This window comes from Chelonia mydas, chromosome 2 (genome assembly GCF_015237465.2).
Source record: "Chelonia mydas isolate rCheMyd1 chromosome 2, rCheMyd1.pri.v2, whole genome shotgun sequence".
Classification (NCBI taxonomy): Eukaryota; Metazoa; Chordata; order Testudines; family Cheloniidae; genus Chelonia; species Chelonia mydas.
Window position 1 is genome coordinate 141,642,167 of NC_057850.1, and position 13,329 is coordinate 141,655,495.

General features: G+C 41.7%; 1 protein-coding gene across 2 annotated transcripts in view; it reads right to left on the reverse strand.

Moving 5' to 3' along the window:
• Positions 1–8,456: 8,456 nt before the first annotated feature.
• SLC12A7 (solute carrier family 12 member 7) overlaps positions 8,457–13,329 on the reverse strand; it is a 310,242-nt gene continuing 305,369 nt past the window's right edge. For both annotated transcript variants that reach the window (XM_037893370.2, XM_043540293.1), the window contains one exon: positions 8,457–13,164. In XM_037893370.2, the coding sequence (XP_037749298.1) occupies positions 13,073–13,164 (92 nt within the window). In that variant the 3' untranslated portion in view covers positions 8,457–13,072. The remainder of the gene's footprint in view (positions 13,165–13,329) is intronic.

Consider the following 13,329-nt stretch of genomic DNA (forward strand, 5'->3'; position numbering starts at 1 on the left):
TTTCAATTTGCCTACAGCCAAGTTGCCTGTCCAGTACCAGGGCTGGTCAGGAACGTGGACTTTTGCAGTCTATGATGATTATCCCATCCCCATGCTGTTGGGGGAAGACTGTGAAGCGAGCCAAGAGGGTGGGAATGGTCACCCGCAGCCAGGCTAAACAAGCTGTGACGCCTAGCTATGTTCTGGAAACTTCTACCAGGACCCGGTCAGAGGTGATGGACCCGGACCCCAGGCCAACGTTGCAACAGCAGTAGTGGATCCAGTCCCAGAAACCCAGATGGAGCCAGTCCCAGAACCGGAACCGGTGGAACAACCAGCACCAGACCCATTGCCAGCACTGAATCCAGTACTTGCAACCCCAACACCAGAGGGCCCCACCAAACCTTAACTGGCAGCAGCCCATAACCCTACAAAAGAGGCTCAGCCGGAGCCTGAACCCCAACAGAGTGCCCCAGCGGAGAGCGGTTCACAGTCAATGGAAACAGCCCCATTCCCTACATCGCTTCCAGAGGGACCAAGCCCAGGTCCACAATCCAATGAGGAACTGATGTCTCCAGCATTAAGGGAACAGTTCCAGACTGAACAGGAAGCAGATGAAAGCCTCCAGAGAGCTTGGACGGCAGTATGGAGCAACCCACTGCCTCTCAGCTCTTCTAATTGATCCAGGTTTGTTGTAGAAAGAGGACTTTTATACAAGGAAACTCTTTCTGGTGGACACCAGGAAGACTGGCATACTCAGAGACAGTTGGTAGTACCAACTAAGTACCGGGTCAAGCTCTTGAGCTTAGCCCACAATCATCCTAGTGGCCATGCTGGGGTGGTTCGGGACTATTTAGAAAAGCTGGACGAGCACAAGTCCAAGGGGCCGGATGCGCTGCATCCGAGAGTGCTAAAGGAGTTGGCGGATGTGATTGCAGAGCCATTGGCCATTTTCTTTGAAAACTCATGGCGATCTGGGGAAGTCCTGGACAACTGGAAAAAGGCTAATGTAGTGCCCATCTTTAAAAAAGGGAGGAAGGCGGACCTGGGAATTACAGGCCAGTCAGCCTCACCTCAATCCCTGGAAAAATCATGGAGCAGGTCCTCAAGGAATCAATTCTGAAGCACTTAGAGGAGAGGAAAGTGATCAGGAACAGTCAGCATGGATTCACCAAGGGCAAGTCATGCCTGACTAATCTAATTGCCTTCTAATGCGAGATAACTGGCTCTGTGGATGAGGGGAAAGCGGTGGACGTGGTGTTCCTTGTCTTTAGCAGAGCTTTTGACACGGTCTCCCACAGTATTCTTGCCAGCAAGTTAAAGAAGTATGGGCTGGATGAATGGACTATAAGGTGGATAGAAAGTTGGCTTGATTGTCGGGCTCAACGGGTAGTGATCAATGGCTCCATGTCTAGTTGGCAGCCGGTATCAAGTGGAGTGCCCCAAGGGTCGGTCCTGGGGACGATTTTGTTCAATATCTTCATAAATGATCTGGAGGATGGTGTGGATTGCACCCTCAGCAAGTTTGCAGATGACACGAAACTGGGAGGAGAGGTAGATACGCTGGAGGGTAGGGATAGGATACAGAGGGCCTAAACAAATTAGAGGATTGGGCCAAAAGAAATCTGATGAGGTTCAACAAGGACAAATGCAGAGTCCTGCACTTAGGACAGAAGAATCCCATGCACCGCTACAGACTAGGGACCGAATGGCTCGGCAGCAGTTCTGCAGAAAAGGACCTAGGAGTTACAGTGGACAGGAAGCTGGATATAAGTCCACAGTGTGCCGTTGTTGCCAAGAAGGCCAATGGCATTTTGGGATGTATATGTAGGGGCATTGCCAGCAGATCGAGGGACGTGATCGTTCCCCTCTATTTGACGTTGGTGAGGCCCCATCTGGAGTACTGTGTCCAGTTTTGGGCCCCACACTACAAGAAGGATGTGGAAAAATTGGAAAGAGTCCAGTGGAGGGCAACAAAAATGATTAGGGGACTGGAACACGTGACTTATGAGGAGAGGCTGAGGGAACTGGGATTGTTTAGTCTGCGGAAGAGAAGAATGAGGGGGGATTTGATAGCTGCTTTCAACTACCTGAGAGGTGGTTCCAAAGAGGATGGATCTAGACTGTTCTCAGTGGTAGCTGATGACAGGACAAGGAGTAATGGTCTCAAGTTGCAGTGGGGGAGGTTTAGGTTGGATATTAGGAAAAACTTTTTCACTAGGAGGGTGGTGAAACACTGGAATGCGTTACCTAGGGAGGTGGTGGAATCTCCTTCCTTAGACGATTTTAAGGTCAGGGTAGACAAAGTCCTGGCTCGGATGATTTAGTTGGGGATTGGTCCTGCTTTGAGCAGGGGTTTGGACTAGATGACCTCCTGAGGTCCCTTCCAACCCTGATATTCTATGATTCTATGAACAGGACCACAGACCAGTTGGGGAGGTCATTCCACTGGGAGGGAATGGGCAAGGATGTTTCTACCTATGTCCAGTCTTGTGAGGTATGGCAAAAAGTGGGAAAACCCCAAGACCAGGTCAAAGCCCCTCTCCAGCCACTCCCCATCATTGAAGTTCCATTTCAGGGAGTAGCTGTGGATATTCTGAGTCCTTTTCCGAAAAAGACACCCAGAGGAAAGCAGTACATACTGACTTTCATGGATTTTGCCACCCGATGGCCGGAAGCAGTAGCTCTAAGCAACACCAGGGCTAAAAGTGTGTGCCAGGCACCAGCAGACATTTTTGCCAGGGTAGGTTGGCCCTCCGACATCTTCACAGATGCAGGAACTAATTTCCTGGCAGGAACTATGGAAAGCCTTTGGGAAGCTCATGGGGAAATCACTTGGTTACCACTCCTTACCATCATCAAACAAATGGCATGGTGGAGAAGTTTAATGGAACTTTGGGGGCCATGATACGTACATTTGTTAATGAGCACTCCAATGATAGGGACCTAGTGTTACAGCAGTTGCTCTTTGCCTACAGAACTGTACCACATCCCAGTTTAGGGTTTTCACCATTTGAACTTGTATATGGCCATGAGGTTAAGGGGCCATTACAGTTGGTGAAGCAGCAATGGGAGGGATTTACACCTTCTCCAGGAACTAACATTCTGGACTTTGTAACCAACCTACAAAACACTCTCTGAACCTCTTTAGCCCTTGCTAAAGAAAACCTACAGGATGCTCAAAAAGAGCGAAAAGCCTGGTATGATAAACATACAGAGAGCGTTCCTTCAAAGTAGGAGACCAGGTAATGGTCTTAAAGGTGCTCCAGGCCCATAAAATGGAAGCATCATGGGAAGGACCATTCATGGTCCAGGAGCGCCTGGGAGCTGTGAATTATCTCATAGCATTCCCCACCTCCAACCGGAAGCCTAAGGTATACCATATTAATTCTCTAAAGCCCTTTTATTCCAGAGAATTAAAGGTTTGTCAGTTTACAGCGCAGGGAGGAGATAACGCTGAGTGGCCTGAAGGTGTCTACTATGAAGGGAAAAGTTCTGGTGGCGTGGAAGAGGTGAACCTCTCCATGACCCTTGGGCGTATGCAGCAACAGCAGATCCAGGAGCTACGCGCCAATGTTCTCTGCCACCCCAGGACTGACTGAACGGGCATACCACTCCACTGACACAGGTAATGCTCACCCAATTAAAGTCCAACCTTACCGGGTGTCTCCTCAAGCTAAAACTGCTATAGAACGGGAGATCCAGGATATGTTACAGATGGGTGTAATCCGCCCACTGGCAGTGCATGGGCATCTCCAGTGGTTCTAGTTCCCAAACCAGATGGGGAGATACGTTCTTGCGTGGACTACTGTAAGCTAAAGGCTGTAACTCGCCCAGACAACTATCCAATGCCATGCACAGATGAACTATTAGAGAAACTGGGACGGGCCCAGTTCATCTCTACCTTGGACTTAACCAAGGGGGTACTGGCAGTTACCGCTAGATGAATCCTCCAAGGAAATGTCAGCCTTCACCACCCACGTCGGGCTGTATGAATTTAATGTACTCCCTTTCGGGCTGCGGAATGCACCCGCCACCTGCCAAAGACTTGTAGATGGTCTCCTAGTGGGATTAGGAGAATATGCAGTCACCTACCTTGACAATGTGGCCATATTTTCGGATTCCTGGGCAGAACACCTGGAACATCTACAAAAAGTCCTTGAGCGCATAAGGGAGGCAGGACTAACTGTTAAGGCTAAGTAGTGTCAAATAGGCCTAAACAGAGTGACTTACCTTGGACACCAGGTGGGTCAAGGAACTATCAGCCCTCTACAGGCCAAAGTGGATGCTATCCAAAAGTGGCCTGTCCCAAAGTCAAAGAAACAGGTTCAATCCTTCTTAGGCTTGCCCGGTTATTAAAGACGATTTGTACCGCAATACAGCCAAATCGCCTCCCCAGTGACAGACCTAACCAAAAAGAAACAGCCAAATGCTGTTCAGTGGACCAAAAAGTGTCAGAAGGCCTTTAAAAAGCTTAGGCGACACTCATGTCTGACCCTGTACTAAGGGCCCCAGACTTTGACAAACCGTTCCTAGTAATCACAGATGCGTCCGAGCATGGTGTGGGAGCAGTTTTAATGCAGAAAGGACCTGATCAAGAATTCCACCCTGTAGTGTTTCTCAGCAAAAAACTGTCTGAGAGGGAAAGCGACTGGTCAGTCAGTGAAAAAGAATGTTACGCCATTGTCTACGCTCTGGAAAAGCTACGTCTATATGTTTGGGGACTGCGTTTCCACCTGCAAACCGACCATGCTGCACTACAGTGGCTTCATACCACCATGGGAAATAACAAAAAACTTATTCGGTGGAGTTTAGCTCTCCAAGATTTTGATTTCGACATCCAACACATCTCAGGAGCTTCTAACAAAGTGGCTGATGCACTCTCCCGTGAAAGTTTCTCAGAATCAACTGGTTAAAATCGTCCTTGAGATGTGGAAAATATTGTTAGACTTTATATGCTTGGTAGTATATTTAGAGGTGCATGTGTCTTATTAAATCTGTTTTTCCTAGAGCTCCAGGAAGAAATCCCAGCCAGCGTTTCACCCTATCTGTGATTTGGGGGGCGTGTCATAAATATAAAGGGAAGGATAAACCCCTTTAAAATCCCTCCTGGCCAGAGGAAAAATCCTCTCACCTGTAAAGGGTTAAGAAGCTAAATGTAACCTTGCTGGCACCTGACCAAAATGACCAATGAGGAGACAAGATACTTTCAAAAGCTGGGAGGAGGGAGAGAAACAAAGGGTCTGTGTCTGTCTGTATGCTGCTTTTGCCAGGGATAGAACAGGAATGGAGTCTTAGAACTTTTAGTAAGTAATCTAGCTAGGTATGTGTTAGATTATGATTTCTTTAAATGGCTGAGAAAGGAACTGTGCTGAATAGAATGACTAAGTGAGCTGTAGCTCACGAAAGCTCATGCTCAAATAAATTGGTTAGTCTCTAAGGTGCCACAAGTACTCCTTTTTTTTTTGCGAATACAGACTAACACGGCTGTTACTCTGAAACCTATTCCTGTCTGTGTGTCTTTTTTGTAACTTAAGGTTTTGCCTAGAGGGATTCTCTATGTTTTGAATCTAATTACCCTGTAAGGTATCTACCATCCTGATTTTACAGAGGTGATTTCTTTACTTCTATCAAAAGTCTTCTTGTAAGAAAACTGAATGCTTTTTCACTGTTCTCAGATCCAAGGGTTTGGGTCTGTGGTCACCTATGCAAATTGGTGAGGATTTTTACCAAACCTTCCCCAGGAAGTGGGTTGCAAGGGTGGGAGGATTTTGGGGGGAAAGACGTGTCCAAACTACGTTTCCCAGTAAACCCAGTTAGAGTTTGGTGGTGGCAGTGGAGATCCAGGGACAAAGGATAAAATTAATTTGTACCTTGGGGAAGTTTTAACCTAAGCTGGTGAAAGTAAGCTTTGGAGGTTTTCATGCAGGTCCCCACATCTGTACCCTAGAGTTCAGAATGGGGGAGGAACCTTGACAGTGGTAAATAATGAAAAGGATACATCACTGATTCAGAGCAATCTGGACTCCTTGGTAAGCTAGGTGCAAACAAATAATACGCATTTTAATACGGCTTAAATGTAAACATATACATCTAGGAACAAAGAAAGTAGGCCATAGTTACAGGATGGGGGACTCTATCCTGGGAACCAGTTACTCAAAATATGATTTGGGGATAATGCTGGGTAACCAGCTGAAGTTGAGCTCCCAGTGTGATTCTGTGGCCAAAAGTGCTAATGAAATTCTTGGATGCATAAAAAAGGGAATCTGGAGTAGGAGCAGATAAGTCATATTACCTCTGTATTTGACACCGATGCCACTGCTGCTGTAATATTGTGTCCAGTTCTGGTGTCCTCAATTCAAAAAGGATATTGATAAATTGGAGAGGGTTTAGAGAAGAGCCATGAGAATGATTAAAGGATTAGAAAGCATGCCTTATAGTGATAGACTGAAGGAGCTCAATCTATTTAGCTTAACAAAGAGAAGGTGAAGGGGTGACTTGATCACAATCTAGAAGTACCTATAAGGAGAACAGAAATGTGATAACAGAGGGTTCTTCTAGCACATAAAGTTATAATAAGATCTAATGGCTGGAAGCAGAAGCTAGACAAATTTAGACTACAAATAAGGTACACATTTTTAACAGTGAGTAATTAATCATTGGAATAATTTAGCAAGGGCCATGGTAGATTGTCCATTACTGGCAATTTTTATATTAAGATTGGATTTTTTTTAAATGATATGATTTTTAAATGATTTAAATGAAATTTCGAAGAATTATTTCCTGGTTAATAGTTACCTTCCATCTCACAGGAGAGAGCTTATTGCCCACTTGTTGGGCCAGGTACATTTGTCATTTACTCAAATTTCAGATTACCTAAAATATGGTATCATAGGATTTTCAGATAATAACGCTTCAAAAGGTGAAAATATAAATAATTGTGATTTAATTATATCACAACGTTTGGAAATACAAATGCAATCTTCAAAGACATGCTATGTTTTGTAAGAATGTGTAAACAGTCAAAAATGACTTTAAATAAATCATAAGCATGTTACAATATTCATAGTCATAGAATTTGAGATCAGAAGGGATCACCAGACCATCTAGTCTGACGTGTATATCACAGGCCACCAACACCACCCAGCACTCACACACTAATCCCAACAACTAAAATTAAACTAAGGCTATGTCTACACTACCACTTATGTTGGTATAATTTATGTCACTAGGGGTGTGAATAAGCCACCCCACTGAATGACATAAGTTACACCAACCTAAACACTGGTGTACATAGTGCTATGTTGGAGCTTCTCCTGCTGACATAGCTGCCCCCCGCTCATTGTGGGTGGATTAATTAAGTCAACAGGAAATCTGTCTCCTGTCGGCTTAGAGCGGCTACGCTAGAGAGCTTACAGAGATGCAGCTGCATCAATGCATTATAGTCCTCAGGAGACTAAACTATTAAGTGGCACAAGCAGAGAATAGAAGGGATGGAGGTGCATTAATGCCCAAGGGCCCTGCAATGGAAACTGATTAACTGAGATGTATCCAGACGATCCTGGCAATCAGTCTGCACTCCATGCTGCAGTGGAAGGCCAAAAACTCCCAAGGTCATTGCCAATTTGCCCGGGGGCGTTTGCGGGGGATTCTTTCCTCTTCCCACACATGGTGCTCACAAACAAATAAATTACTTTAAATAAATCATAACTATATAATTTCAAGTATATTAATTAATATGTAATAAACTGCATTTCTGACTCTGTGTAAGAAGAGTAGGGATGCAATTTTTAAAATTCCTAGCTATATGATAGAAATTAGCCTCTGGGCATGCTATGCAATATTTTCTAGTTGTGTAGCTCCAAAGTACTTTTTGAAGACTGATAACCAAAATCCCCTCTTCTTTGAAATGTCTGTGTTTACTTAGGGAAATTAGTTGTGTTTTCCTCTTCCATTAGAAAACTGTGAACTATATAGATTAAAAAATAAAATAATAATAATAATATAATAAAACAAATACCTGTGGATGGGTATAATAGTCTAAGCAGGGTTTCAATTTGTATTAGTCACTCTATACAGGGAAGGTTTTTCATCTAATCACACATGTGGTAAGAATTCTACCCACTCTATTTGGCATTACTCTTCATGAATTATTTGCATCTACATCTATTTATATTACATGGATTGACTTAATTTAGCTGTGTTTTGCTTTTGTTTTTTTAATGTAGCAGTTTATGTCATTTGGTCCTGCATTGGATTCAACTTGTGAAAAATTCTGTATGTTCTTGTAATTTTTATTATTCACCAGTCTTTTTTTGTCAAATAATTTTATATTTAAATTTGAAACAATACACGTGACATCAATCAAATTACTTGGTTTGTACTGACAGAGCTTAAAGTATTGTGTATCTTCCCCATCAACTGTTTTTCACATGAGTATCAAGAAGAATGTGTAGCACAGACAGTGGTTTCAGACAGTTTTATTTATTTGTGAACACCTACACAAACAAAGGGAATCATTTGTCATTTCTAAACATTTACAAAAGCTTTTTGTATAGCGATAAGATAATGATCTTGCAAATATTTTAGTACAAACAAAAAATAACCTTAGGGTAACTTAGGATATCTATATCTGGCAAGTACTTATGCTGTAATACCAAAATGTTCTTTTCATAATGACAGGTTTCAAAGTAGCAGCCGTGTTAGTCTGTATCCGCAAAAAGAAAAGGAGTACTTGTGGCACCTTAGAGACTAACAAATTTATTAGTCTCTAAGGTACCACAAGTACTCCTTTTCTTTTTGCAAAATATTCTTGTAGCCATAATTCATTTTCTTAATTTTCATAACTATTAGTTTCAAGGACTGTGACTTTCACATTTGAAAAAAAAAATACTTATTAAGTTAAAAGCCATATTTGCATACACTGAAAAATGCTGCACTTTGATGTGTACCCCTAATTCTTATTAATGGCTAGAGTAGCTTATGATATTGGATCCAAGAGAAGATGGATTTCTTTCTGCTATTTCAGAACCGATATTTTCTACATTCTTTTAGATACATATTCATAATCACCACTGTGCACTTCAAGCAGAGGTGTGGTTGTCTGGCTGGCCAGGAGAGGAGGGCAAAGCTTTCTGGCATTTTCTGGGGGGAGGAGGGGAGACGTAAGACTGCTGGAAGAGCAGTCAGCGTGCTGGATGACTCACCACCTAGTAATGGGGGGTTTAAAAAGATCAGCATGGGCTTGGCCACTCCTCTCTTTACCTGGAACAGGCTGGATAGCACCCATCCTCCCTCCCTCATTATGTAACAAATATGCCGGGTGTTTAGCTATATCTGCTGTGGACACTATACTAGCCGCCCTGCTAAGGGGGGCTGGGAAGGAATTTTTCCCTTACCACCATATTGGCCTTGTGCAGTGGGGGGCTTTTTGCCTTCCTTGCAGCAGGTTCAGGTGGGCTCTGTTCATGCACAGGCGGTAGGCCATATGTCGCAACTCTTTATTTAACTGTATAGAGGATGTTCAGTGCAGGTACTCCATAAATTAAGGCACAAAAGAATGGAAAAATGGCCTGGAAAAGGAATTAAGGAGAGGTGCTTGGTAACTGAGCAAGCCGGGGGGCAGTTGGGGACTCCTATGATAGGTACAGCAGGGAGCCAACGCCCCCATCATCATAGTCCACCTTTACCCTTCCTATGAGGGGGGGTGGTCAGTAAGGTCCCAGCAAGGGAATTGCTGGAGGGACCTGGATGAAAAGGGGGACTTGGAAGTCCTCCTGGAATTGGCTGGAATTGGTAAGGTCCTGGCAAGGGAATTGCTGGAGGGACCTGAATGAAAAGGGGGGGAGCTGGTGGAATTGAAGGGTCCCGGCAGTGGATCTGTTGGAGGGATACACATTTTTGCACCTGCACTGCACATTTTTTATCCACTGGGTTAGTCCCAGACATCTATCTAATAATAAAGTTGCAGCCTGATTAAACCCCTGTCTAATGTCTCCTGTCATTCTTTCGGCCTAGCCAGACAATGAATATTACATCAACACAATCTTTCATCACACAGTTTAGTAAACATAATTTCTTTAGCTGTTTAATTATTTTTGGAAATTAAGTCTGTCTCATGTATTGAGTGGTATTGATTCTCTTTTACGTATACATTCAGATTCATTCTGAAATAGTGTTGCATCACTTCATATTTTTGCAAAAATTATTTTTATAAACGATGATAGCCAGATTATTATTACAAGGAGTCTAGGATGTGTGTTTCAGTTATAATATTGAATGAGCTTTGGTATACATAACTACTTGACCACATACTCTAATATTCTAAACCAGAGAACTGAAAAGAAAGCATAAAACAAAAAATGTGCAAGTTTAGACATACTGCAGCAAAACTATTGAAGATATCTTTCAAAACAGGGCCTGGAATGTACAGCATTTACTTCTAAGGTTGCTATAAGTATCTATGACTGAATATATACTTCATCAATGAAATTTTTGGAAAAAATGATTTAGCTGAAATGCTTACTGAAAATATATTGGCAGATCTATCATTTAAAACATGAAATTATGTTCCCTGCACAAAATAACAAACATATTTTATTTTACACATTGCACTTTGTCTTTAGTGTAATTATGCCACATCCCTTAAACTAGCATAGTCCCTAGGTGCTATTGCAGTATTTGTGGACAGATATTTTCAGTATCAAGAAACACTGGGCAGTGACAAATAGTTTTAAGATGTAATTTATAAACTTAATTTTATGGCCAGTCATAATGCACAGAGGTGTATTATTAACAAAAAGCTGAAAAATACTATATAAAACAAATATTTACAAATTTAATAGTTTACTCCCAATTCAGTTGGCAAAGAAATTCTTCATTTACGTATTTTATAAAAAAGGTCAGTTTTCAGAAAATCAGATTTTCTTTCAAGAAATAAAAATAATGAAAAGAAATAGGGTGACTGTCCCTGCATTTAATTTAAAGCAGAAGACTACACTTAACTGGTCAAAGCGAGCCTCCTTATTTCCTACACTTCAGTTTTATCATTTGAATTTGACTATTGCATGCCGTATGTCGAAAATCATCACCCATCACAAGGCAGAATCACAGACATAGGATATATAAATGCCCTACTGTCCCTATTCTCTTCCCCATCACTTGCTATATCTATCATCTAAACAGGAGATAGCTAAAATTCTCGAGTCCTGGTTTCAGTTCTCAGACTCCTCCAAAATGCAATAGCCCCCAAGGAGCCATTCACTAACCCTGGGATCACTGGAATGCAGTGTGCTACAAGCATTAAAGAACTGTGTGTGAAAGAGTAGGTAGAATACCTTCACCTCCATTTGGAGATTATCCTTACACAGCAGCAGTGCAAAGGGGGTCATACATTTTTTTTATAACTTAGTAAAGTCAGCAAAGTTAAGTTTAGATGAACATACAAAAAAGGTAATTTAAAAGAATTATAGTAACAAGGAGTCCGGTGGCACCTTAAAGACTTACAGATTTATTTGAACATAAGCTTTTGTGGGTAAAAACCCCACTTCTTCAGATGCATGGAGTGAAAATTACAGATGCAGACATAAATATATTGATACATGAAGAGAAGGGAGTTACCTCACACGTGGAAAACCAGGGTGGATGTAGTCCACTCCCAATAATAGATGAGGAGGTGTCAATTCCAGGAGACTCAAAACTGCTTTTGTAATGAGCCAGCCACTCCCAGTCCCTATTCAAGCCCAAATTAATGGTGTTAAATTTGCAAATTAATTTTAGTTCTGCTGTTTCTCTTTGAAGTCTGTTTCTGAAGTTTTTTTGTTCAAGTATAGCTACTTTCAAATCTGTTATAGAATGTCCAGGAAGATTGAAGTGTTCTACTGGCTTTTGTCTTTAATAATAATAATCCCAAATTTTCCACCTAAGCAGACAAAGCATCGATAATTTTGGTGTGAGGCTAGCTCTAACGTCACACTGCCATACACAGATGAGGGCCCCCGGCTCAAGTCTAACATTTCACACTAGCAAGTTTTTAATTTCAAAAGACCACTCCCACATCCCACTCCCAAACAAATTATTTAGCATCAGCTTAAAGCTATACATTCAGCTCCAACACAAAATGAGTGTGGGGTGTGAAGAATGCAGAGGAAAATGGGTTAGGGCTTAAACTGATTTCAGATTGCAAGGCAGAAGTTCTTCAGACCATATGTGTGTCATCGTATGTTGTCTTCATATGTTAGCCTTTAAGGTGTCACTGGACTCCACTGAATGCATCCAATGAAGTGAGCTGTAGCTCACGAAAGCTTATGCTCAAATAAATTTGTTAGTCTCTAAGGTTCCACAAGTACTCCTTTTCTTTCTACTGGACTCCTTGTTGTTTTTGTGGATACAGAGTAACACGGCTACCCCCTGATACTTGTCACCATGCAAAGAATTATAGTAGTTAGTAATGGCTGAATTGTGAATTTTTATTTAACCAATTTTGAAAACAGGTAATTCCTTCAAATTCCTTTTATGTCAAATAATTAAATATGTCAAATGTTTGTACATACTTCTGAATCAATATGAACCAGGAGACCTAAGATGAAACTGTGATCACAACAGTCACAGATGCACCACAGCAGCATTTGTCAAGAGGACAAAATAATAAGACCAGGGTTTCTTGTCTGAAATATTTCATATTTTGTTGATAAACTTGGAAGGTTTTAACATAATTTAATTATCCTTTTGAAGAAGCAAAATAATACAATTAATGTTACTAAAAATGCAGATGTCTGTTTTTTCTCTGATTATGCACATTTAAAACGTTAGTTACTTCATCTGCCATAAAAATTACCTTTCCCTTCTTGGGCCTCACACCAAGATTGCTTAAAAAAATACCCTCCTGATATTCAGCATTTATTTAATACTACAATATATAAATTTCTTCTATAAAGATAAATCTATGTAGTAAATAATTTCAGATAGATTCCTTTGAAAGAAAGCAGAACACATGATCAGAAGATTCAGCTGGTGCATCATTTCAAGTACACAGGTAATTTCATTTCAGCTGTTCAAATTACCGCAGTTAATCTGTTCATATTCTGTAACAGCATTAGGAGTAAATGGTGATCACTTCACGTCCACCACCTCGCACTAAAAGAACTCTGTTCAGACCTTCAGTCAAAACTTCCAAAAACTCCATGTCTGGAGGACAATCAAGTCAAGGTTTTAAGATTATAGACAAGAAATAAAACAACCTTTAAACATAATACTAAAAAACCCTTAATAAATTGTATTCCTGCATCCAAAGTGCAAGTGCAGCAGCTGCATCCAATAACTTGCCTGAAGCACCTAACACATTCATCTTTC